Consider the following 26,794-nt stretch of genomic DNA (forward strand, 5'->3'; position numbering starts at 1 on the left):
AAAACAAACAAACTGGCTACAGGACAATCTTCATTAAAGCAGGTGTAACTTAAAATAGTCCAAGCAATTTACCATCAAAAGGAATAATAGAACTAAGCTATGTGACATACAAAAACAATGAAATAATCACTATAGCAGTGCTTATCTCCCTAAGAAACTCAAAGAAACAGCTGAGGGTAAGATGTGGAACATCCCCCAACCACTAACTAGCAGAAGAGCCTTGAAGGTTTTAGTTCACATACTTTCCCATTATTTAGGTTTAGCGGCACCAAGGGCAACTGCCCCCAGAGCAATCACTTTTGCTGTGTTTCAATTCTCTTATCTACATTAAAGACTTCAGTCCTGTGAAAGTTTTTCTGGTTTTTCCCAATCTTAGCATTTCCATGTGTTTTTCTAAAGAGTTGGGCTATGACTTAAACTACAGGACTTTAGTCCTGCTAAACTAAGGACTTTGGTCCTACTACGCTATAGGCTATGGCCCTGTGAAATACATGTGTTTATTAATGTCAGTGTCCTCCACAAGGTGCTGTCTTCCTCAATGATTATGAAGGAGATCAGAGTGTGCCATCCCAACATATGCTATGAGTACACAGGCACGGGGATTATTTTGAGCTGAAGACAATTGAAGAAACCTTCTTGGAGCTTCCTTTAACTAAAAGCAGAAACGTTGAGAAATGAGGACTGCCGGAAATCTCCTCTCTAGGGGAGTTTTTATGGCCACGCAGAAGATGGAAATTCTGCACCAAGAAGAGTCTGCACAAATAATCCTTACTAAACAACCCTTGTCTCCTATGCATGCCCTAGTCACCTTCCCATAATTCATCACCTGTTAAAAATGGTATCTGAGTGCCTGAGCCTAACAGCATCGTTGGTTTTTCCTTTTTCTCTGAAGCCTCCGTGCATGTAAAATTAAAAACTTAAGATGAAAAGTGCATGCTTTTTCTCCTGTTAATCTGGCTTTTGTCAGTTTACTTTGTAGGCCCCAGTTACAAACCTAAGAAGGTAGAGGTTTTTTTCCTTCTCTACAATTACATTTCAGAAATAGCTCCAACGTCCTTCAGGATATATTCCTGACGTGTCACACTGGCAAGAGGTGTGTTTAGCCATTAAGATTTACATACATTTGAATTTGAAAAAGACAGAGAATGGGGCTACTGGCTAGCTCAGTTGGTTAGAACACAGTGTTACAGTGCCAAGGTCAAGGGTTTTTATCCCAGTGGCAAAAGAAAAAAAGAGAAGGACAGAGGATGAAGTTCTGAAAGAAAGGGTTATATTTGCCTTACAGGGTCTCCGCCTGTTCCCTGCCCTCCCTCCCCACCCCACCCCCAGGAAAATGTGGATATTCAACAAATACTTGCTAAAATACTGCATTAGCCTAGGATTTCAGTATTAATGTTCTGTTAGGGACCCCTGGTTATTGGGCTGAGATGCTATCTTTATGGTAAAACAAAAACAGCCTTAATATCCTGAAAAGGAAACACTATAAAATCATTAAGGAGAATCAGAAAGCTCTTATATATCCTGGTAAGCTGTTAGGTTTACTAAAAGACAGGTCAGACAACATATATGCACATTTCGGTAAAAAGTCATAATTAGATGATTGTATATGCACCTCTTGAAAAATATACAAGAAACTCCATCTGAAGGGAAAATTAAGGGCTGAGAAACCCCCTCCAATTGAAAAAGATTCAATTTTCACTATATAAACCCTTGAAATTCTTAAATCTTATACCATTTCTATAGATTGTCTTTTTAAAAATAAATAAAATTTTGAAGTGAAAATGTCAGCCATGTCAATTCGGAAACCAAGTCTAAACAGTTACAAGGCGGCTGTCCCTTCACTGTGACGGTCAGTGGCACTCTTTCAGTGTGATGCTGCTCCCTCCAGCCCCATGAAGTTATTAACATTGCAGAGAAGACGAGAGAAAGAACCAGGCACTCCTGAAAAATAGTGTGCTCCATTGAACGGAAAGGAAGACGGGCCCCCGGAAACAGGACAGCAGGGTCACGGCATCTGTGTTCAACCCTGACTCCTAGTCAGGAAAGTCCATTGTGTCGTGTAAAGACAAATCCAGGTTGTGACGGACTGAATGTCTGTGTTCCCCTGAATTCCCTATGTTGAAATCCTAACCCCAAGGTGATGGGGTTAGGAGCTGGGGCTTTGGGAGGTGATTAGATCATGAGGGTGGAGCCCTCATGAGTGGGATTACTGCCCTAATGAAAGGGACCCTAGAAAGGGTCCTCACCCCTTCCACCATGTGAGGACACATGAAGAAGCTACCATCTGTGAACCAGGAAATGACCTTGAGAAACTAAATCTGCTGGCACCCCATCTATGACTTCCAGCCTTCGGAACTGTGAGAAATAAATTTGTATTGTTTAAAAGCCACCCAGGCTATGGTATTTTGTTATAGCAACCTAAACAGAGTAAGACGACATAAGACAGATTAACAGTAGAAAAGCATACATATTGCATTTTTATATGTACCAGGGCACCTTCACAGGAAAATGAAGACCCCCAAAGTGGTTCGGCCTACGTGTTTACATACCAGGTTGAGCAGAGTAGTGACTTGTAAAAAAGTAACTAAATTATATGAGGCTAAACGAAGATACAAGTTATTTTAACAAGGTGTGTATTTTTCTCAGCCTCAAGTCCACATCTCTGGTGATAAGAATCTTTCTTGTCTCCTGGTATAGGAAGGGCATGTTTCCCATGGGAGTCACGTCCCCTGCTTTCAGGAAGAAAACAGAAGTGCCTTTTTAAGTGCCTTTAGCTCAAGGTAATCCACATGCCCACCTGGCATATTTGGGGTGGCGTATTCTTTCCTCTGATGCCCAGCCCTCTTTTCCTTCCATTGCTTATTTTCAGGGTTTCCGCTGCATTCTGCTGGTAAACGCTCCACTCTGAGGCTGTCTCTGTAGCATTCAGGGGCTCACAGAATTCAGTAAAAGGGGAACAAATGTCTACACTTCAGCTTACTATTCCCACATGAGTAGGACCGGCAGGACAGCAACAAAGGCCCCAGTCCTAATTGTAATAGTTTCATAGTTTTATAAAAATGATTCAAATTTTCCAGGTGGGACTAAATTGGTTCTCATGACAAACACTTGAAAGCAATTAACTTAAAAACATTCAAGCAATTGTTTCCTACCACAGAGGGCAGCATTACTTGTCCTGTATTTAGAAGCTATTTCCTGAGCGACCCCAGTTATATCACAAGGGGGAGAACCTGAGCCTCTCCTCAGTGCTCTCTCCTCTTCCAGCTTTTCTCAAGTCATCTTATCTCTGCACCACCAAGTTGGTGGCATGGTATCTGGAGAGTGAGAAGGCATCCCCATGGGGCCCAGTTGGTGCATCCCTGTCCTTGGCCACCCTGCCCAGTTCTCAGCACGTCTCTCCAGCTTTGGGTCCACATGGTTTTGAGTCAAGGATTCACATGGGACCTGACATGTATGTTGCCTGCAAACCCCTGGACGCAAAACCCTTGCTGGGCTTTATCAGTCCTGCTGCGCTTCCTGGACAGGTCCATTTCTTTCTGCTCAGAATTAACAGTGCCTAGTGCAGAGCTGTGCCCCTTCCGCACAGACAGTCCTGGGGATGTAACACAAATGTGTGTGTTGGAAAGGCTTCCTTGAGTACTATATTAGTCTGCTTCTATTTATAACAGTCTCTGCGTACTGTTTTCTGGCCAGCCCTCCAAGGATTTGTCATCAGCTTACGTACATTCTAAAAGTGGAGATTTTCAATTGTGTGCGTACTCATTTAGTTGCTATAGCGTTTGAATTGAGTCAGCAGGATACAAGCTGGGCTCAGAGGCTTCCAAATCCCACTATTGCATTCTGAGAGCCTCTTACTCACACCCCTTGCTATTCATAAGAGCACTTTTTACTATCATTGCTTCTACATGCAATACAAGCCTCCTTCACTCAACTGTAAGCCCCTGGAAAACCGAGTGGCCAGTGACAGTAGGGAATGGATTTTACTCTGTGTTCTCAGCACCAGACAGTGCCTGGCTTCCATTAATTTAATAAAGCCTTTAGTGAACAACTGTAATTTGTACCAAAGAAAGAAAATTCTTACATCCGTATCCTTACAGCCACTCAAGTTATCCCGACCTAAACTCCACTACTGGGTTCCTGGCTAACCACCCTGGTGACAGGATTTCTCCTCAAATTGATTCCTCGCCCCTCGTCCCCAGATTATCAGTCTACTTTGCAGGTCTGGGAAGCCTGTTCCAACGTGCCGGGATGTGGGCCATCCATGCCAGACACTGCTCAGGAAGTTAACTACCGAGTAGAGCGCCTCCTTCCACTTACGCTGTTAACATGTGACTCTGGACTTCTGGCCTAACTGGAGATGGCCTGAAAACACACGCCTCTAACCAGCCCCACAGCACATGGGCCAAGTTAACAATAAACCCCACTCACTAGTCTTCCAACCTAATTGGCACTAAGCCGAGTTAGCGCGCCTAACTAGGCTGCCGTCTGAACAGACGCTCCAGTTAGTGCGGACAACTAGCGGGGCTCGTAACCTAACTGGCATCGGGCTGAGTTACCACAAACACCTCATTAGGTTTATTACCTACCTAAACGGTAAGCGAACAAAGGGGACAGAACCGGCACCGACCGCCAGAAGAAGCCCCTTGGACGCCCGGAAACCCGCCATGTTACAGCCACTGTTTGTACCAAACGGGTGGCTCTGAACAGAGCCTTTGGAGTGACAGGACCTCAGGGCGACCGCCCGTGGAGCCTAGACCGGCTTCCCGCGGAGGCGGCGCGCCAGCTGCATGTCTCTGAGCATGATGGTGACACGCTTGGCGTGGATGGCGCACAGGTTGGTGTCCTCAAACAGCCCCACCAAGTAGGACTCGCAGGCCTCCTGGAGCGCCATCATAGCCGACATCTGAAAGCGCAGGTCGGTCTTGAAATCCTGCGCGACCTCTCGCACCAGCCGCTGGAACGGCAGTTTGCGGACCAGCAGGGCGCTGGATTTCTGGTAGCGGCGAATCTCGCGCAGCGCCACCGAGCCGGGCCGATAGCGGTACGGCTTCATCACGCCGCCGGTGGCCGGGGCGCTCTTGCGGGCTACCTTCGCGGCCAGCTGCTTCCGCGGCGCCTTGCCGCCGGTCGACTTCCGCGCCCTTTGCTTGGTGCGAGCCATGACCACGACGTGGCTCCCGCTGTCTCCGCTCCCGACTGGCACTGAGCAGCTCAGCGCTCTCGCTTTTATAGAGCCCGCAGCGCTCCCATTGGTTGGCCGCCGGGTGGCGCGACGGCAGGCTATGCTCTGATTGGCTCTTAAGGCGCTCATGCACTGGGTCCCTGGGCAGGCCCCGAGGTGCTGGCATGATGTGCCTGGTTTCACCAAAAGAACTTCAATAAGCTTTTATGGCACTGCAATTAGAGGAACATTAACCCATAACATGCAACAAAAATGATTTTGCTTTTTGGAACTATTTAACAAATAAATTTGACATTACAATTAACAGCAACATACTGTTGTTTTTTTTTTTAAAGATGACTGGTAAGGGGATCTTAACCCTTGACTTGGTGTTTGTCCTCAGCACCACGCTCTCCCAAGTGAGCTAACCGGCCATCCCTATATAGAGATCCGAAGCTGTGGCCTTGGTGTTATCAGCACCACACTCTCCCAAGTGAGCCACGGGCTGGCCCCAAATTTCTTAAATATTTTATAACCAAGTTTATGTCATTTGCAATCAATGACAGTCCTACTTCTTTTTCAATTTTCAGAATTTTGCTTATAATTCTTATGTAAGTTTTGCTGGCAAAATTTTTAATTCAATGTTAAATAGAATGGTAATAGTGGACATTCATATTTGTCAATGTTTATGTAAATCAGAGTCATGAATCAGGTAAGCAAACCCTAGAGCCAGTACCCAGCAGAGCCTGATTTTTCCCTATTCTTCTTCCCACTTTCCTTTTCACACATAGAGAAACTCTGGGATGGGGCCTCTCAGGACAGATTAGAACATCATACTTCTAGAGAAGCTTGTTAGACAGTGCAGGGGTCCCAGTGAGGAACAAAGTTTTTGTTTAAACCTCCAGTCTAACTGTGAGATGGGCAAATTCAGGAAAGAACCTAAATCCCTGAAAGGGATTATGAAGAGAGATCAGGATCCCTGCAGGAGTGCCACAACACAGGTTCTTCAGTCACTTTCTTGAAAGAAAGCGAGTCGGGATGCTGGGTACTGTTCAAGCTTTATTAAAGAAAGAAATCTGCCGGGCTGTATTCAAAATGGAGGACTGCCCAGGGCTGCCCTGAAAATGGGGACAGCACCAGGTGTGGGGGTGGTAGAGCTTATACAGTGCACCAAGAGCTGGGTGATGTAGTTCCAGGGTGGGGATTGAGTTAGATCATGGGGATGGAGAGTTCTGCACGTGGGGAAATGCCAAACGTTTCATTTTCTCTGAAACCAAGAGGCTTCTTGTAAAAGAGAAAGGTGGAGGGGAGGGGAGGAGGTGGACGGTGCCATTTTGTACTTGAGCTTGTCTAAAATGGTGCTGGTTATGTTGCAGATCTATTACTTCTGAGGTCGGATTATCAGGGCTAAGCCTCTGTGGCAGGGCTGTTCTGCAGCACAGTGCAGACCTGGGAAAGCCTCTGATGACCTGCAAAGGACAAAGCTCTGGCCTCAGGGGGAAGTCTCCTATCTGATGGAACCTCATGCCTCTGTGGGTGTGAGAATCTATGCCCTTCCTCAGCAGAGCACCACCGATGAAATAATTATTTGAGGATCATGTGTAGCTAAGCCTTAGTAATTTTTAATTTCTCAAAGAAAGAAACATAGAAAATATTTTATCCATTTTAAAATTGAGTAATGGGGAGCAACACCAACTCTTGAGGGTTGTCTCTCCATCCCCATAAATTTCAAAAAACCCAGTATATCCTGTTAGAATTAACCTTATCAAAATTTGCATATTTAGTATTTCCTTCTTAGCCATGCAAATTTATCTTTGATTGCACCTTCGTCGTCCTATAGGTTGTAAAAAATAGATCAATTTTTCTACCTTTGTGACAGGAACATCAAATTCCCAAACACCAGGTGCTAATGATGCCATCCCCACTGTAGCTTTTATTGTTTATATAAAATTTCCACACACTTGGGTCTATTTCTGAATTTTTAGCTCCAATGATCTACCAGTCTATTCACCAGTCAACATAGCTCATAAGGGAAACCACCTTTACTTTTTCTTTTTCAGAATTTCTTTGGCTATTTTTATTTGTTTTAATCTTTAAGATTTTTACAATAACATGCCTAGTTTCAATACCTAACTGATGACAGCCCTATTGAGATCAAATTAAATTCATAAAATAGCTTAATGAAAAGTGATGTGTTTATAATATTGAGTTTTTCTACCCAAGAACATAATATGATCTTTCGTTTATGTCTACTTTCATACTGTCAGGAGTTTTCTATGCTTTTTCTCAAACACACTTCACAGTTTTGTTACATTTATTCCTACGTACTTTTTTATTTTATTTATATTATTTATTTTGTATTTTTGTAATTATATCCCACACACAACTGTAACTTGTAAAATATTATTTTGTACATATGTGCGTGTATGTTGTGTATAATTCAAAGCTATGTGTTGGGTTCAAATTGATTTGTAATATTTTATTATTGAGTTGACCCTTGTACTGCAATGACAAACTGCTGTCCCCCAACTACAGAAACAGCTGTTGGGTCTAGAGTAATCAGGGTGAATATAACTCAGAAGTAAATAGAAAATGGTGCTCTAACCCGCACAGTCAGTAACAACAACCTCCACATGAATGAACTAGGTAATTATCTAAAATATTAAATACTCAAAAAACATTGATATTTTTCTCATCTCTATGTTAAATGGAAATTATAAGGCAAATGACAAAACAATACCCAACTGATTTTATTTTTCTGTTAAAAATGTATATACATTTATGATGAAAGTGTGCATAAACTCAGTGTAAAATGTAAATAGAACAATATATAAAATAAAACATAAAAATATGTGTATGTAAGTCAAATGACCATATCTATATTAGATTTCATATTCTACAGTAAAATATGCCAAACTGAAACCTATAAAATGGGGTAATGTTTAAAGTTAGTCATATAATATAAGCCAGCTGAATAATACACAATACATCAATTAGCATTTACCTACTTTAGCTTAGATGGGACAAAAAGGAAACAGAAAGTAAACGATCATGGTGTGGTGACTGCACCACGAGTTCCTCACACTGAGAACTGTGCACAGCACACTGGAGGACGCTGTCAGTGGTGGGGACGTCAATCCGTCGCGGACTGAGGCGGGACAGTGAAGAGCTACAGCCTTTTCTCAATTCACAGAGGATATAAATATATACTCATTTTGCTACACTTTAAAATATTCAAACACACGAATTATTATGCTAATATTTGTTCTGATTATTAAAAAATGAATGATTGTTATATTTTAAAGATGTCAATGTTTAACATAAAATTTGACATTGGTCTGTAATCTTTGTCCTCGATGAAACCCTGAGTGCAGCATTCTGAGTGTATTGTGCAACTTCCTTTCCTACGACCGCCCAGGTTCTGTCAATTATTAACACACTGTGTCTAACATCTTCACTGCTCATCACCTGGAGGAAGCCGACGAGGTCTTCATTAGCAGGTCTTTGTTCTCACTCCCAGAGCTGAGTCCTCTGCTGATCAGGGTCAGGGTGCTCAGCTCAAGCCTAATCGGATAAACTGACAGACTCCACTAGCTCCTGTGCAGAGAAGGGGTGGGATCTTCTCCTTCCTAGGAGAAACTCTGAGCTTTTCCATCTGGGGATGAATCTCCAGGACCATGCTCTGGGGCTGGGATGAGCCAGCCCTCAGCAGGGAAGACATAGGCCGCCTGGGTGGCCATGGCATATAAGGTCTGCACTGCAGTGCACAGAGACCCCCAGAGCTGGGCAAGATCAGAGAACTGCTCCCTGGTCAACGGAGAATGGATTTGCTGGGCCTGTACCTGAGCTATGTCTTGATAAATGACCTCACACATAGCACGCAGGAAGGTCACCAGGCTTTTCCGAAGTGGTGGTGGGTGGTGTCTTAGGGACCCAAATCTTCGCTTCTTGCTGTGCCCAGTGTGGGCCCCCTGCAATTCCCAACTGTGGATGTCATAGGTCTCCTCAATTTTCCTGAAGTTCACAGGGTCAGAGGCCTTTGGTTTCTTTTCTGAAGTCAAGCTGTGCTCATCTCCTAGACAGTTCCCTGGGGAGGAAGCAAGGGAGTGAGAGACTTGCCAGAAAAGTCTCCACAGACCTCATTCCCGGGATCTCACCGTGCACCTTCAGGTGAACTCCACTTGTCTCTCCTCCTCCTTCCTGACCTTCTGAGTCTCCATAATGAAATGAGGCTGAGCTCCTCATAGGTACCAAAACACTCTCTGAGTCCCAGGATCTCTAAGACCCTCTCAGACGCTGAGAAACATCCTTTCTGCCCAAGCCCTGTATAAGTTTCCTGCTGGTCTGCTCTCAGGACAAAAAAGGACCTACCTGTTCCATCTTGGCAACTGTCCTTGGAACTGATTTTCCTCTTCCTGGACTTCCTCCCATCTGAGCTGGACTCAGATTCTGTGGATAATTGAGAGTTTGAGGGAGTGCCTACAGCTGAACACCTTAGCAACCCTGGTCCATCCTGGACACACAAGCAGCTGAGGCTGCACCCAAAACTCAGTGCTCTTTCATTCTCGAGTCCAGGATCTGTAAGGCCCGGCCTGCCAAGAGCTCCCAATTCCATGCCCAGGGGAAACTGTGTTAACCCATCCCCTGTCCCTTTCCCTCCCTGAGAAAATCAAATCTTACCTGATCTGTCAATGCTGTTTCCAGCGTTAAGCTCAGTTTCCTTGGAATTCTCCTTCTCGTTCAGATTAAGTTCTGGTCCTAGAGGAAAAGGGAGCTTAGGTGACTGGCTCCTCTTAGGTCCTCAGAGCCCCCTAGTCTGTTCCCGATCTGTATTTGTGGGTCATTCTCTCAACCAAGGCCGTTCAGTCAATGTCAAGTGTAAATGGGAAGAATACGCTTCCAAGGGATAATTGTCACATTTCTCAAGGCCCCTGGAGAGTGATGACTCCTTTCCCAAGCCCAGTCTCAAAGTTAAACTCTACCAAAGAAACATCCTCACTGTCCCTGAGTCTACCTTCCTTCCAGCCTCCACATGGACAGCTCGAGTCCGTACCTCGCCTCTGGGTGCAGTTCTCACTGGAATGTAAAGACAGAGTCTTGTGTTTCTCTTCAGATGGTTTCTCCTCCTCCTCTGAGCCACTTTCTTTAAAGGAGAGTTGTTGGAAAGAAGGCTGGTCAGTGCAGTGCTGGAGGGAGCAGTGAGGTTCTGCTTCTTCCGTTCCCGACTCCATGCTGAAGTTCAAGTGCAAGGTCCTCTCTCCTGCACGTACAGATGCGCAGTGGGGGTCGGCCTCCTGGGCCTGCCTTTGATAAGCCCCTCAGCTGGGCGTGGCTCACTCCTCCTGGCTGAAGACACTCCTTCCTCCTGCCACGCATCGGCACCTCAATAAGGAATGTTGGGGATTGTGATCGTACTGGGGACCTAGACATGGGTAAAAGGACACTTTTGAAGGGTTCTGTCATAGAGTCCAAAAGCAGGATAAGTAGCCAGGGGACACAGATACAGGAAGTCAGGAGACAATTTCCATCTGATTTCTGACTCGATTCTCACCCAGAAGTATTTAAGACCCTGCACAGATTTCAACATGCAGAGTGACACAAACAGTATATTGACATGTATATATATATACACGAGGGGTCTTCAAAAAGTTCATTGACAGAGCTTGTAAAACCAAGGTGAAGTGTTCAGATCCCCATACCATCCAACTGCCAAAACCAAACCAAACCAAAACAAAACAAAATGAAACAAAACAAAAACTCATGGAAAGATTTGTATTATCTTTTATTTCTACTTTTTCATAAATTTTTTGAAGTACGCTTGCATATTTTGTACATAAAAAAATAATGTACAGTTTTAAAATTGTATACATGTTCAATTTTCTCTAATGTTTGGAAATGAAAAATACCAAATTATAGGGTTTTTTTTTTTGTATTAGATACACACGTGTGTAATAAAATAAAAATACAGGAAAAAATACATACGAAATAAAATACTCCTTTCTGTCCTAAAAGGGGTGGAAAAAATTAGATCAAGTGTGATTTCATGGATGTCACTACGTTAGTACCGATGCTAACCTAATCAACCTCTGATTTCAGAGGCAACAAAAAGCCCAGCTGGAGAGGAAAACTTTCCCTCTGCCACAGCATTTTCTGGTCATGCTGGGAGCGCCGCTGTGTTCTGTTGAGTCAGCATTCAAAATCTGAGATAGTAAGACAGGTGGATCATGATTCCCATTCTTGTACCTTTGGTGATTTTCTCTTGTTTTCCTGATTAAAGTTGGTTGTGGATATGACTATTGCATCATCAAATTTCAGACAACTCATGGACCACTTGTCTGTGTCCTGTCCTAAAAAACCAGTAGCTACATACAGAAGACCCTTAACCTTTTCAAGCTGCCTGTGATTGATGCTGACTCACTGACCTCCCTCCTCCTCAACCCAAAGAGAATTTGAAAAACCGTCAGGCCTTAGAACACTTAGCAAGGACCAGTAGGTGCCCGTGAACTGCTGGGGTGGGGCCCTTCTCCACAACCCTTGGGCTCTAATAAAGAGAAGAGAAACCTGAAACCAAGGAAGCTTCAGCAACTCTAGACCTCAGGGTTTTTAACAAGATTAACAGAAGTGAAGCTCACAGACCTTCAGTGCTTCCTTCATTCCAAAACACAAGCAAAGACTGTGTCCTTGCTTCCCATGACCCAGGTGGGGACAAGAGGTGAGACACATTTAGACACATAACATGGTTGGTTCTGCAGGAAAGAAACACTGCAGAGGAAGATTCCATTGTAGAAGTTTCCCAGGGAACTTCAGCTAAAGCATCAGCAAAACCGAGGGGTAATGAGGGAATCTTACGACTCTCTGATGGTGTTTCCTCCCTGGTTTTCTGCTAATTGCTCTTTACAAGTCTCCTGATTTGCTTCATGTCTATGCCTGTTTTAGTCTGTTCTCTGTTTCCTATAAGAGAACACCTGGAACTAGATAATTTATAAAGAAATGAAATGTATTTCTTACAGTTTTGGAAGCTGGGAAGTCCATTGTCCAGGAGGTGCATGTGACAGGACCTTCTTCTCAGTGGGAACTCTCTACAGTTCCTGTGGTGATACAGGGGAGCACATGAAAATGAAAATGAACATGGCATGAGCAAGAAAGCTAACCTACAATCTCTGGCTCTCCTTATAAAGCTATGAGAGCCACGCCCATGATAACTCGTTACTTCATGAGTCGATCAACCCACTAGTGTGGGCACAGTCCTCATGATCCAATCACTGCACAAAGGCCCCACCTTCAAATACTATGATTGGATTTCTCACTCTTTTAACACTGTTACAATGGAGATGAAGTTTCCAATATATAAACTTTTGGGGCACACATTTGACCTATAGCAATGCCCTTCATATGTAGGTATTAAAGGTCTGGATGACCACAAAGATTTTTCTCATATGTGTACTTTTCTTTGTTTGTTTGTTTGCTATTATTTACATGTGTACCAACACCATGGTGCATGTGTTCAGGTGTTATTATCAGATGCCTTCCAGTGTGACAGGGCACAGTCCAGCTGCCTGGCCCCTTTCAACAGCAAACCACTCAAAAGTCAACTGTTGTTGGAGTTGGAAGTCAGCTGTTGTCCAGGAATCCCAGTGATCTGAGGAGAGATGTTGGGCTAAACTATCTCTCCAGCAACCTGAAGGAGAATGACCAGACTGAAGCCATCTCCCTGGTAAACCTGAAGAACAGCCAGACCAACGCCATCTGAAAGACTCTCCTTTACTGAGTTTTTTTATGAGGGGTCTGAGGGAATAGAATTTGAAAAATGAAAAGCAGGAGGGAGGGAAATGTGCAAGGGGCGAAGTGCAAAGTCTCTCCAAGACTCCATCTGGCTTCTGCTCCCATCTTTGCTGTTATTTCAGGGTCTGGATAGTTTGTTCCTTCTGGCAAGTCTGCAGCTTCAGGCTGGCTGGAAAACAAACTTTACATTAATGTGAATAATATCATCTTGTCCCATAACCAAGTTTCAAAATGTTAAATAACCACAGGATAAGAGGGAACTCAGAGAAATGCATTCTAAGAAAAACACTATGTCCTTTTAAAATCTTTTAAAGCCCATGATGTTTTAGGTCCCAACATGACTTCAGTCCTGCTCACACCAACACCAGAAAGTAGAATCCTATTTGCAAGAGCTTTCCTTTTTCAACTCTTGATGTCTTTTTTAGTTGTCGTTCCATAGATCACTGGCTGTTTATACTCCCTACAAGCATGTACAAGATGGTGTGTTTTTACTGATTGTAACAAACCAACAAACAAAAACAGCATTAGGAAATGTTTTCTTTTTCAAACTGATGTTCACACAAAACACATATATTTTGTAATTTACTTTTTTCAATCATAAAGTTGAATTGCTTCTTTAAGTAAAATATGATCATTTGTGTTTCTATACTGAGTTTGTTTTTATTCTTCTTTGAGAGGAGTTTCCAATATGTTTTATTTTATATCATCTCTCCCACATCACCTTAGCAGGCTGATGCCAGTTTATACATCCAAGAATACACCTGTCTTGGATCTGATCTCACAGGCCAGCCACCTGTCACGAAACCTGAGATGAGATCCATTTACCTGGCAAAGCCTCAACCAAGTCGTGTACTGGGTTCTCAGCTCAGGGAGAGCTGAAGGATGGGGGGGTGGATTTGTTGATTGGCCCCATGCTGTACCCAAGCACTTTAGTCAGAACCCAACCCTCATTGCCAGGCTGACAGCCAACAAAACTCATGATGTTCACCAGCCTGCCACCAAGACACCTGTCCTGAGCCACCTGTTCTTCAGTCTCTGGCACAAGGCTATGCTGATATGGATGCAAACCCAGCTCTCTGCCTGCCAAGCATAAATGTGGCCGACTCCACACTGAGCATTCAGGTACCAAGCAACGGGTCTTCCCAGGTTCCCAATCAGACTTTCTAGAATTTCCCAAAGATATTAAGACTCAGCCCTTTCAAGATCCCCCCACCCCCCCACCCCCCCAAAATTAGAAACAAGACCTGGGAGCCATCCAGACTTTCCTGTCTCCTCCCTAGTAAAAATAGACTTTGACCCAACCAGACACCCTAATTGGCCACAGAACACCAGCCCAGATGCTGAGCATTAACCTCCTGTCTCCCCACAGAAGACCTCACCTGAGTCTTATCAAAGCCTACACTGTTCCCCAAGCTTCACTGTCCAGACATGTTCCAGAACAATCCCTCGGAACTGTCTTTATGAGATGGGACAAGGCATGGTGGGGCTCCAGGTTCAGAACAGCTGCCTCATCCTCCCTCCTTAGAAGTCTCTACCTACTGGTCAGAATCCTCACATCTTACAGGGCTAAGCCCATGTCCCAGTAAGTGTCCCCTAAAAGAGCCTTCTGGTGTCCTCCTACTCTGAGGAGAGTGCCCAGGAATAAGAGCCTCTACTGTAGGGAACACTCGGCTTTCACTCTCTCATGACTTGGCTGCTGCCTGAGGAGGGAAAAGCTATGCAGGGAACAGCCTGTGTCTGACACATCAGAGTTTCCCCAGATGTGGTGACTGTGCAGACTGTGAAACCCTACATAATGCCTGCGAGGGGTAGACACGCAGACATTTCCTAACTAAAGTACATCAATTTAAGTTGAATTTAAATAAAACATTATAATGCCATATAAAATTATTTTTATATTAGTTGATTTTATAAGACAACTGAGTTAAAATTTGCAACAGCATTAAAATATAATGTTTATAAGAAGCTATGAAAAACATCTATAATTAGTGTGTAAATGACTGAATTTTGGGTAACTGTAAAATTCACCTATGGGTGTAAAAGACATCTGTTACTTACTTTACAAGACATCTACAATTGGTCGTCCACATCACTGGGCACCAGATTTGAGGATTCAACCAACTGCAGATCAAAAATACCCCCAAATCAGTAAAAATTATAATCCACCAATAAAAGTGGTAGAAATTTTTTAAAAATACATCTGGCAACTATTTTCATAGAATTTACATTCTACTCGGTATTATATGTAACCTAGAGATGATTTAAAGTATAAGGGAGGATGTGTTTAGGTTATATGCAAACACTACCCATTTAATGTACGGTACTTGAGTATCCCTGGATTTTAGTCGCTACAAGGGTCCTGAAACCAATTTCCTGCAGACGCCAAGGAATGACTGTACTGCATATTGTAAGTGCCTTTTCTTCCATGGAGTGCCAGAGTGGTGATAACGTGTTAGAAACTCCTGTGTTTTCCAGCATAAGTCCCCATCCTCTGAGAGTCCTGAGAAAGACAGCAGATTGGTCCTGGAGTCCTTATGAAAGGAGGGGGTGGTTTCATTGGGTGTAGTATGTGCGACTCAAAACCTGGGCGTGGAGGCAGAGCAATACCAGGCGGGGTGTGTGGGGGGTGTGGGCAATGTCCACCAGAGCTGGAGGATCACGTGGGGGTATGTTGGAGTTTTAAGGGACTTCTGCTGCTGCAGGTGGAAAAAAAGGCTCCTGGCAGTCATAGAACAGGTTCTAGCTTCATCCAAGAGGCTACAGTTTCATTCTTTCCTTTTTCTTTTCCTCTGGCTGCTTGAAATATTTCTCATTTCACATTGAGTCTGTGGTCATTAATAATCAACTCATTAATTAATCAGCAGCCACTTCTGCAGCCTGCCTTGTTGCAAACTGGGTGAGAACACACTGCTGTCTCTGTACAACAGTGATGATCGAATTCTCTCTGAACTCAGTAATTGTAATGCCCGGATTACCAACATCTACTGTGGTGATAATCTTGACCTCTCGTGGGTCCAGACAAGGCACGGTCAAAGCTCACTTTAAAAGATTGTCTGCAAAATGGTCATCGATTCCAAAATATTGGCCTTTAGTATTCTGATCACCAAAGGTATCACCTGCATCTGTAGGCTTCTCATGTCTGCAAGGACCCTTCTCTTCTCTCTTGCACTTTCCTCTCACCCAGAGGGAGCAAATGTGGGGCCAATTCTTTTTTACAGTAGAATGCGGTCCGGGACAGCCTGAGCAGCCTGTCACAGGTGGATGTGGCTTTCCCCAGCACATCAATTGGCTGTGTTCCATCAATAAGAAATCTCTTCCTTCATATTCTGTGTGTGTTTCTTTTTTATTATTTATTTATTTTATTTATTTATTTATTTATTTACTTACTTACTTAGAATATTCATGAGATACAAACCTAATTGTCACCCCTCCTGCTCATGATGTGAGGGCCAGATTCATACGCGTTATGTGCGTGGTTCTTTTTGTTGACATTTGACTGTGGTATGTCATCTTAAGACAGTTACATCATGAACCTGAGTGAGCAGACCATACTCTAGGCCTAAGAGGCGGATAGGACAGACATTCTTTAATTTACTGCAGGTTTGACACACTTCAGTCTTCTAGAAATGCTTGTGGACCCCAGGGCACCAGTGAGACACTGTAAATAGCCTGGGGCTGGCTGTGCTTTCTTTTTTGTCCTTTCATTTGACTACTAAGATATATGGGTTTTTTCCAAGGCATATCTGTCACAGAATGAGGAAGTTCACATCCTATGAGTTCTGTCTGTTGTGGGTGTTGGATCCCAGAGATGTCACCACCTTGAGAGTATCCAGAGGCAGTGATAGCTTCTGAGGTGGGAGGTAGGACCACCACAGTCTCGTCAGGCCCAGCCTTTTCAAAGGAGAAAAATTTATAGTTTACTCTTTTATGGAATCAGGCCCACCCAGAAAGCCCCTGCTTTGACTAATTTAAAATTTTATCTTTGATTACTTCAGCCAAATCCCTTCGAGGCTACACTTAAACTAGCCTTTGGGTGACTGGAACAGGATGTGCCTGACTTCCACTAGGGTAGAGATTCTAAAGAATCTGAACCCCACATCCCCAACTGTAAAGTAAGCCTGTCAAGTCTACAAATGCACACCCACGATTCCTGAATGTATTTTCTACTTCACTGACAGTTTCTAATCAAACAGGAAGCATCAAAACCCCAGCCTCTAGCAGATTTTTTAAATTCTGAAATTAAAATAGTTCAGGCATTAAAAGTCTTCCCCATGGACATAGCAATAGTGTTGTCACAGGCCACCCAGCTTTACTATCCTTGGATCCAGACCAAGTGTCCTTACAGAAGTTTACTGGTTGGAGGGGATTGTCTGGGCTGTCCAGGCTTCTGGGCCTGTGGTCGTGGTGCGAAACTGCCAGCCACATGTGCCTGAACCCACTCCTGCAGGTGACTGACTTGTCAGTGGAGTTCCCATGCCAGTGGGTCCTAGCTGTGTCCCTCTGCCTGTGATTCAACACACAAGTCAGAGATTCTGAGTTGATCCCCCTCCCAGGTGAGAAGGTTCACTTCTGTCCCAGAGGTGAGATAATGGGGACTCTCCAGTGACCAGCATCTGGTTCTCACAGTGTTCGTATTCTTTGTGAGAAAGCAATATGGTACAATAGGCTAAAGTTCTAGTTATTTTTCCTCTTTTTAGTCATTGTAAAATACATATATTTGTTCTTCCCTGTTTCCTGGCACACAGCTCCTAAAATCCTAGAAATTGTGGGATCTATAAGGTGTCATTTGTATGCTAATGAAATGATCTGTGGTTGGGGAACCCTAGATTGCTTCAGAATGGGGACCAGAAAGACCAAGGCATGACTAGAGGGTTGGAATGTTCATCCCAACCTCCTGGAAGGGGAGAGGCTGAAGGTTAAGTTGATCACCAATGGCCAACGATTTAATCAATGATGAATATACAATGAAGCTCCCATATTAAAAAAACAAAATGAGGGCCGAGCCCGTGGCGCACTCGGTAGAGTGCTGCGCTGGGAGGGTGGCGACGCTCCCGCCGCGGGTTCGGATCCTATAGAGGAATGACCAGTGCACTCACTGGCTGAGTGCCAGTCACGAAAAAGACAAAAAAAAAAAAAAAATGAAACTGGGCTTTGCTAGCTTAGGCATGGCTGGATACGTGGATATTCCCGCAGGGGGTGCACCTGCACCTGCAGAGGGCATGGAAGTGCTAAGCTCCTTCCCTTATCCCTCGCTCAATTCATGTTTTTCATCTGGCTCTTTATCTTTAACTTTGTAATATTCTTTGTAGTAAAAGACTCAACATATTAAAGTGTATCCCCGAGTCCCCTGAGCAGCTCTGGCCAATTATTCAATCCTGAGGAGGGGTTGGTTGGACCCCAGGTTTGTATCCAGTCAGTTGGAAAAGCACATGACAACTTACTACTTGAAACTGGTGTCTGAAGTGGGGGCAGTCTTGTGAGACTGAGCCTTCAATCTTTGGGTCTGAGGCTCTGCCCAGGTGGACAGTATCAGAATTAAATTCTGAAATTCAATTACAGGTTGCCCAGCAGGTGCCCATCACAGAACTGGTTGTTGGTGGGTAGCAGTTCCCACACATATATGAATGTGTGTGCCCTCCCCTTTGTGTTAGAAATGAGAGAACTGTTTGTGATGGAGAGGTTCAGGGGAAGAGACCTGCCCCACCACAGGGTGACAACACTTGGGCAGGGGCTGAAAAAGAGGGGGTGCCCTGAGGACGGTCCTCAGCCTAGGATCTCCTGGAAGTGGGACACACATGTACACCCGCACACTCAGGGATTTTCATAACTGTATCAAGTGGGCACATGCAGATTTCACACTACAGTCTAGGTGTAAAGTCCACTTGTTCCCTTGGTCAGCTCCTGCTTGTGTGCCTGGAGACAGGAGGTCTACACTGCTATAGGGGGAGTGGCCACTTGTGGCTTGGATTATTGGGTCACCCTTGTGCCTGTTGGGTCCCTGCAGTGGATGCTGTAGCCTGAGTGCATAGGGAGCCTGTTCCTTCAGGTTAGAGGAGTTAGGGGTTGAGGTTTCTGCCACCATGGTCATTCCAGGGTACGTTCATGGGCCGCCAATGCTGTATTGGGGAGCCAGAGGGGTAGGAGGTGTTTAACAGGAGCTCTGCTTTTGTTCTTGGCCTCAGGACAGAAGTGGCTGGCTGGTTCTGGGTGGTGGGGGCTGCAAAGCCCCTCAGGACCCTCTATTTTCAGGGGGTCTTTTCCTCGAGTCCTATCCAGTCTTGACCCACCTGAGCTTATGAGAACAGAGGAGATGGGGCTCCTTCAGATTGTCATGGCCATAGAGGTTGGGATGCTGTCATCAAAAGCCACCGAGCCTGCTCACTCAGGTGTGTGCAGAAGCTGTCCCTCTGCTGGGACTCTGCCGGCCCCACCCCCAGTGTCTGCAATTCAGGGCACCTTGAGCTCACTCCCCATGCCCGAGATGGGATGCTGAGATCCAGAGAGATCTGTCCAGATCCGTCTTGCACAGGAGTTTTTAGCCTTCAGTATCCTGGGCCCTCAGAAGCCCCCTGTGATTCTCAGATTTGCCCGGCCTGGGCTCTGGCTGCTTCTCCATTCTGGGCCCATCTTGACCATGTTCCTACCGCCACCATTGCATCCCAGAGTGCCCACATGGTCCTTCTTCCTTCTGCAGAAAGTTCTCCTCCACCCATCCAGGATGGAACCAGACCGTGTGTGCCCCCTTAGGTGCTAGAAAGAAAAGAACTCTGTCTGAGGAGGAGGCTTGGTTGAAGAGGGCAGTGTTCCTGCCACCCAGTGATGATACTTAAGCTGGTCCTGCACAGGAGGGCACTGCCTTCATCTGGAATTTGACCCAGAGGCTCCTGAAATGCCAATGAATGTCTCCATGTGGCATTTCCTTGCCTTCTTGGCAGCCAGCTGTGGGGTACAGCTCCACAGATTTCACAGTGTAGTCTGGGTGTAAGGGCTGTTTGTCCCTTGGTCAGTCCCTCTCATGTAAATCTGGGGAAAAGGAGGTCTACACTGCCACGAGTGAGGTGGCAGCCAGTGGTACGGAGCTTTGGGGTGCACTTGTGAATATTGGGGCCACAGAGTGGCTGGTAGAGGCCAAGGATATAGGGAGACTTTTCTTCATGGTGCCAGGTGTCCTTGCATTCTGGTCATTCCAGGGTGTGCGGACCTCTAGTGCTCAGGGCTGATATATTGCTGCCTACCTGTGAGATACAGGGGGAGCTTTGGGGGAAGAGGAAAGTTTTCCTACCACCCAATGATTACCCTTGGGCTGGGCCTGGACAAAAGCACACAGCCCTGGTCTGACATTCAGCTGAGGGGCTCCTGGACGTGGTAGGGATGATCTCCTGACATCCATTCCCTGGTCCATTCCCTGACAGTCACTGGCAGAAGGGCTGGTTGGTTCCTGCAATGGATGTGTGTGTATATGTGTGTTTGGGGGGATATAAATATAAATATATACACACAGAGGACTTTCCCTAAATACATATACATGCATATATTTATAGATAAAGAGAAAGTCATTGCTGCACCTGTCTCTGAGTGAAGTACCCAGGACTGGTCGACAGGACCGTGCTGTGTTTGGAGCAGTGGCGATGAACAGGCACCAAGGCCTGAGACCTTGAGGGGCCTTGGTCTCTGCAGTCTAGTGCACAGTGGACTCCTTTTTTCTCTTGGTCAGTTTCTGTAAAGCAAGTGTAAGGAAAGAAGGTCTACTGTGCCACAGGGGAAGTGACACTCAGTGGTTTGGACTTCTGGGGCACACGTCTACATTTTGGGGACCTGGGGTAGCTGGTAGAGGCCAAGAAAGCAGGGGGACTTTTCCTCCTGGTTCAGGGTGTCAGAGTGTGGGGTCCTGATGCTCTGGTCACTCCAGGGTATGGGGGCCTCCAGTGCTCAGGGTGAGGATTCTGCTGCTGCTGCATGGTACCAGCTGCCAAGCAGGTGCTGGTGCACAGGCTGCACTGTGCAGTGGTGGGGAAGCAGAAAGTAGACAGTGCTTGGAAGGAGCCACGCTACTGCTCATGGCAGTAGGAGAGAGAAGGGGCTGGCTGGTTCTGGATGGAGGGGGTGCCCAAAGCCACAAGGACCTGGTATTATCAGATGGTCTACATTCAAGTCTTCACCTATCTTGATCCACCTGAGCTTTAAGGAAGAGAATAAATGGGGCTCTTTTTGGCTGACCAGCCCTAGAGGCCCACAACCTCGCAGGGAAGAACCAAACTGGCCCTGAATCTCTGAGCTGCTGCAGGCTCAGGGCTGGAAACCTGGCCTATGGCCTTGAGCTCTCAGCAGCCTCCTGGCAAACACATGTGCAGTTTACATCCCCAGCTCCAGACTTTGCAGTCCCAGCCCCACTCCACCTGCTGGTCTCAGGGGCAGTCCTGTTCACAGGGCCATCCAGTTGGGGAAGCCAAACCTCAGGATTCTGCTTCTTGCCTAGTTCCCTTCCTCTGTCAAATGTATCAATGGCCAAATGTGTTTGTCAAGGTTGGCCCCCTTCCGAGGTGCAGCTCAATTAGGAAAAAGAGGCTTCTTTTACCTGGCACCCCAGGTATCTCCAATTCAGTCACTCATCTGACCCTCCCACCAGGGCTTCAGAGATTCACCTAGATCTGGCCAAATCTGCTTGCTCAGGGGTGCGTAGCCATCAGTGTCCTTGGCCCCACTACTCCAGAATCCTCAGGCCCTGGCTGCTCCTCTATCTGGATCTCACCTTCTCCCCCCCACACTCCCACTGCCACCAGTGCACCCAGAGGGCTTTGACCTAGCCCTTCCCCCTTTCCTAGGACAGTCCCTGCTCAACTCATCCAGGACCAGGACTTGATCTTGTGGGCCCTTTTCCAGTGCTCAAAGGGACAGAACTATTTCTTTAAAAAAAAAAAAAAAACATGACATATAATTTATTTTTTATAAAATTGGCAGCTTTATGGGTAGATAGGTATGTACATATATGTAAAAATGCTATCATTGTGGGAGGATTAGCTTTCATAGGCTTATGTTCAATGATTTCATCAAGTTGCTATTTTAACTTTTTCAGTCTTTTTTCATTACTTATTTACTACACATCCACCTGCCTTCAAATTTGCTAGAAAGGACAGGAGTGTAGACGTGATCCCCTTAGACCTACTCTTGATTCAGTGGGTTCCAGCTTGTGCACTGTCCGGATTGCCAGGGGGTGATGCTCACAGGGAGGAGGTCATGCTTGTGATGATAATGCTTTAGGTCACCAGAATTCACCAAAGGCATCCACTGCCTGGTGCCCGGTGCCCCCAGAGGCTGTATGGAGCTTGGAAACAATCATTTAAGCCATTAAGTGAGAACAGAAGTTAAGTGATGCCCACAGGACAGAGAAAAAAGTTCCTTTTTGGTTTCCACATGGTTGGTACTTACTCTTGTGTTAGTCTGGCTTCCAAACAGGATGTGTTCCTTCTACATTGTCCTCTTTTGCATCACACTGATTCTGCCCCCATGGGAAGGAGGCCTGGATTGCAGTGGTGAGGAGGACCCCATCCTTTCTTCCAGCTGCTGCCCTGGTGAGCTCTGCAGCGTGTCGAGCAGAGCCCGAAATTCTTCCTCACTGAGCGGTGGTTCGGGTGGTAGAGGGGCTTCCTGCTGTGGATCCAGATTCACCACAGGACACTGTGTGGGCGCAAGGGGCCATCTCAAAGCTTGAGGTTTGTGCATGATGCTGGTCTGCCTGCTCACGAGATGAGATGGCTTCTTAGCTGGTACTGGCTGCTGCCACCACACGGGTGACTGGGTGTGTGCGGGCTGCTGAGGTGCCTTTTCTCCAGATTCCTGCTGGACCATCATGTCCTGGGCTCCTCACTGCACCACTGCATGAGGTGGGATGTGCTGAGCCAGGCCCTGTGAGTGTTCCTCAGTGTTATCTGTTTGAGGCTGCCCCTTTATGGGCAGAACTGCCCGGCCAGTGTGCCCATTGTCCTTGTCATCCCGGCACTTTCCTTGGTATGCACACCAGAAAGGAGTCTGAGTATGTGACAGCCCCCTCCTAGAGCTGGTGCCAATGACATGTGACTCATAAGTGTCAGAACAGGTTGAGAGAGTTCTCCTGGCATAGCCTGGGTGAGCTGGAGCATCCTGAGCCTCGGTGCCTGCTCATTCAGCCCCCAGAGGGATCCCAAAGACCAAAGGACATGTGGGGTGGAGGAAGAGCTGGCACAAATGACTTCTTGCTGCTGAAAGAAGTGGAAGGAAGAAGATGATGGTCGCTGCTTGGGGCAGTGCACAAGCCGCTTTACTGCAGCTGAAAAGTCAGGCGAGGTCTCTGCTGTGGACCTTCTGCCAGGGAATTCATGGGTCCACTTCTGCTCTGACCTGGGTGCCAAACTCCTTGGTTCTAAAACTAGACATGAATTCTTGATTCTGGAAAGCCTGTTTCTTTAGCCAGTTCCTCCTTAGTGGCAATTCCAGGGAACTTGGTTTTTTTTCTTTCCAAAAGCTCAAAGCAGGATACTGTTTTGTGCTCTTGTAATGGATGTCCACTGTCATCTGCCTTCTCTGGGTAAGGTTTCCTGAGTCCGAGGCCGAGGTGGCTCCTGCTGAGGAAGTTGCTCTCCTCTCGAGGAGCCTGCAGACCCCAACTGGCTCTGCCTGAGGCGTCGTCCTCTCTGGTTTTGAAACAAATCTCTTTTCTGACTCCGGAACACCAATTTCTTTGGCCACTTTTTGTCTGGTGGTTATACCAGGGTAGGGGCTCTGTTCAAGCAATGCCTGCAGGGCATCCGTTTGACTTGGGGTCAGAGCCATCGTCTTTATTTCTTTTTTTAAAAAATTAATTTTTATTGAGTCAAAATTGATTATTCTTTTTTGGGGGTTCAACATTGATATATGTTGATCAAATCAATATTACTAGCATATATATTGTTACAAATCATAATTATTCTTTTTGCCCCTTGTCCAATCTCTCCCCATCCCTCTCTCCTTCCTCCCTCCCCCTCTAACTACCCTAGATTTCTTCTCTCCTTCTGAAAGAATAATGGTTACTCTGTTGATTTGTTGCCTAGATGATCCGTCCAATGCTGAGAGGTGTGATCAGGTCCCCCAATGTTATCATAGAGCAGATGCTTCTTCTGTCACTTTGAAATGGGCTTTTTGGAGAGAGACATCCTCCTTCTTTCTTCATCTCTGCTGGTGACTCTCCTTGTGTCAATACACTCCAGTGGCTGGTGGACCACCTGCATGGTGGTTGTGGTGTTAGCTGTTTTTGTGGCAGCCATGGTTATTGTGGTGGCTGTGGTGGGCCATCCACATGGAGGTGATGTTTTTGGCATGCTCCTTGGTGCTGGTGGTGTGCCTGGTTGTGGGGAGTGTCTGGTCACTGGCTCCATACCTTGGGTCCCCGGGTGGGCCCCGAGGTGCAGCGTGGTGTGCCTGGTTGTGGGAGAGGGGTCCAGTCCCCTTCTGCATGACTTGGGTCCCCAGGCAGGCCCTGAGGCACTGGGATGGTGTGCCTGGTTGTGGAAGGGAGGGTCCAGTCCCTGGTCCATGCCTCATGTCCCGTGGTAGGTCCCAAGACACTGGTGGTGTGCCTGGGCTGGAACTAATTTTTTGTCTTTTGCTTACTTCTAAAATGGGGGAATTCCTGTGGGAACCAGTACTTGAGCTCTGTGGTTGAGCTAAATTGCTGCTTTGCAGCTGTTTCCCTAGGAAAGGCTTTTTGTGCAGCTCAGGGTTTAACGGTTGACCTTAAAGGTGCTTCCATCTCTCCAGAGACCCAGTGCACCAGGATTGTATAGAAACTCTGGTCTGGGCCTGAGATTTTCATCAAACTGCACCCCATGCAATTGTATATTCCTGACCAGTCTCCTCTGGCTGGTCCTGTGCTGATTGGGGGGCAGATCAGCTGTCCTTGCTGTGTCCCAGTGTCCTCCTGGTGGGCACATCTCCTCCAACATCCGTGCTGCAAATGCTTCCCATGGGATGGGCCCTGCACTGTTCCCTTGTGATGACTCACCAGCCTCTGAGTGGCTTCTTTTTTTTCAGCTTTTCTGGCTCCTCACTCCTGCGTGGGTCCATGGGAACCCTATTAGTGTTCTTGCTGTCCTGGGGCCACAAGGCCCTCTTCTCTCCTGCTGCTTCCAAGCATCTCCATCTGAAGGGCACAGCTGCAGCTTCTGCTGGTTCCTGCTCCATGCGCTCAGCAGTTCCAGCCTTAAAGCGGCAGCAGCCCAAACACACAGAGCTGTTTTTTCTTTCTCTCATCGTGGTTTCTCCCACCTTCATGTACTCTGTAGGTCTCTCCTCCTCTTCCCCTGAGCTCGAGCAGCCCCAGCTTGGCTGATGTTACATTTTTATGGTTGTAAATTGGTTGATTTGTGGAAGAGTGACACTGGGGACCATCTATTCCACCATCTTGACCAGAACTCTCAAAGCCGTCCTCCTCCTCCAGGATTCCCTAGGGAGAGAGGTGCTTGAAGTGCTCACCAAGTCCATAGCAGAATGACTCATATTATCCATTGGTAAATAATGATTACAAGCTCCATTTGTTTGCACCAGACAGACCTATGATCACTTATCACACATTCACCTGTAAGTCATGAGGCATGAGTGACTGCCGCCGTTCTCATCCAAACACCATGAAGTGTTATAGGAGCCAGAGCCTTAATAATTGCTTGAGGCCTCACATCATAAACACTGCTCTGTCTCAAAAACCCAACTATGAATCAATCCATACCCCAACTATACTATTATCTCTCAGACTAGACATTACTTCCCCTAATAGTAACATGAGGAACACTGGCTAGCTTAACCAACCTAACTTTACCACCAACTAGTAACCTAATTGGAGAAATATTTGAGGTTCTAGCATTAGTTTTATGATCGAATTTTACAATTACCCTAATAGGACTTAATATAGTAAGAAGAGCTCTGTATTCCTTCTACATATTCTTCACAACACAATGAGGCAACTTACATATCACATTAACAACATTAAACAATCACTCACACACAAAGAAACTCTTATATTTATATATCTTCTACCTCTATTACTCCTCACTTAATCACAACATTATTGTAAAAGCCATATACTGTAAATATAGTTTAAATATTAGTTTGTAAATCTACTAATAGAAGCTTAAAATGTTTTATTTACTGAGAAAATATGCAAGAACTGCTAAATCATGCCTCCATGAATGACAACATGGCTTGTTCAACTTGCAAAGGGTACAAGTAACCCATTGATCTTTGGAGCCAAAAAATTGGAGCAACTCCAAATAAAAGTAATAAATATCTTCTCTTTTTAATTATAATTTTACTCACAATACTAATTTTACTAATTACCATAACCATTACTAACATTTATAAAAATATCTTCTACACTTCTATGTAGAAACATCAATTTCATATGCTTTTATAATCTGCCTAAATTTAACCCTGATATTTATTTATTCATACCAAGAAAAAATCACCTCAAACTGATATCGAATGACTATTTAATTCTTAAATCTTACACTTGGCTTCAAGTTAGATTATTCCTCAATAATATTTGTGCTCATAGCACTTTCTTGTCATAATGATTGATCATATAATTTTTAATAAAATATATACATTCAGATCCAAACATCAAACCATCCAAATGAGTTCTTTAAATATTTACTTATGTTTTTCATCCCCGTACTAATTTTAGCTACTGCTAACAGCTTCTTCCAACTCTTCATTAGGTGAAAAGTAGTAGAAATTATATTATTTTTACTTATCAAAGAATAATATGGCCAATTAGATACAAATATAACAGCAACTTTATATAATCCTATTGGAGATATTGGACTTGTTCTATCAATGCCATGATTT

General features: G+C 45.4%; 2 protein-coding genes and 1 pseudogene across 2 annotated transcripts; all 3 read right to left on the reverse strand.

Annotated features, from left to right (window-relative positions):
- Positions 1–4,750: 4,750 nt before the first annotated feature.
- LOC134376058 (histone H3.1-like) lies at positions 4,751–5,179 on the reverse strand. Its single transcript, XM_063094744.1, has one exon. It carries the CDS (start codon positions 5,159–5,161, stop codon positions 4,751–4,753), a length of 411 nt encoding a protein of 136 aa, XP_062950814.1. The 5' UTR covers positions 5,162–5,179.
- Positions 5,180–8,790: 3,611 nt separating this feature from the next.
- On the reverse strand, positions 8,791–10,392 carry LOC134376059 (protein FRG2-like). The gene is made up of 4 exons (XM_063094745.1): positions 10,215–10,392; positions 9,842–9,919; positions 9,533–9,610; positions 8,791–9,248 (listed from the first exon to the last, which is right to left on the reverse strand). Exons 1-4 carry the CDS (start codon positions 10,390–10,392, stop codon positions 8,791–8,793), a joined length of 792 nt encoding a protein of 263 aa, XP_062950815.1.
- A 5,003-nt stretch (positions 10,393–15,395) lies between these two features.
- Positions 15,396–22,280, reverse strand: LOC134376060 (pre-mRNA-splicing factor RBM22-like; annotated as a pseudogene).
- Positions 22,281–26,794: the final 4,514 nt, after the last annotated feature.

This window comes from Cynocephalus volans, chromosome 4 (genome assembly GCF_027409185.1).
Source record: "Cynocephalus volans isolate mCynVol1 chromosome 4, mCynVol1.pri, whole genome shotgun sequence".
In the NCBI taxonomy this organism is placed as follows: domain Eukaryota; kingdom Metazoa; phylum Chordata; class Mammalia; order Dermoptera; family Cynocephalidae; genus Cynocephalus; species Cynocephalus volans.

Bases quoted from the DNA above. Each gene is read 5' to 3' on its own strand.
- LOC134376058 (XM_063094744.1), bottom strand. From the start codon at position 5,161: ATGGCTCGCACCAAGCAAAGGGCGCGGAAGTCGACCGGCGGCAAGGCG.
- LOC134376059 (XM_063094745.1), bottom strand. From the start codon at position 10,392: ATGGAGTCGGGAACGGAAGAAGCAGAACCTCACTGCTCCCTCCAGCAC. The intron at 9,920-10,214 runs GTACGGACTCGA...CTTTTCCTCTAG, and splicing joins GAACTGCACCCAGAGGCGAG to GACCAGAACTTAATCTGAAC. The intron at 9,611-9,841 runs GTAAGATTTGAT...AATTATCCACAG, and splicing joins AAACAGCATTGACAGATCAG to AATCTGAGTCCAGCTCAGAT.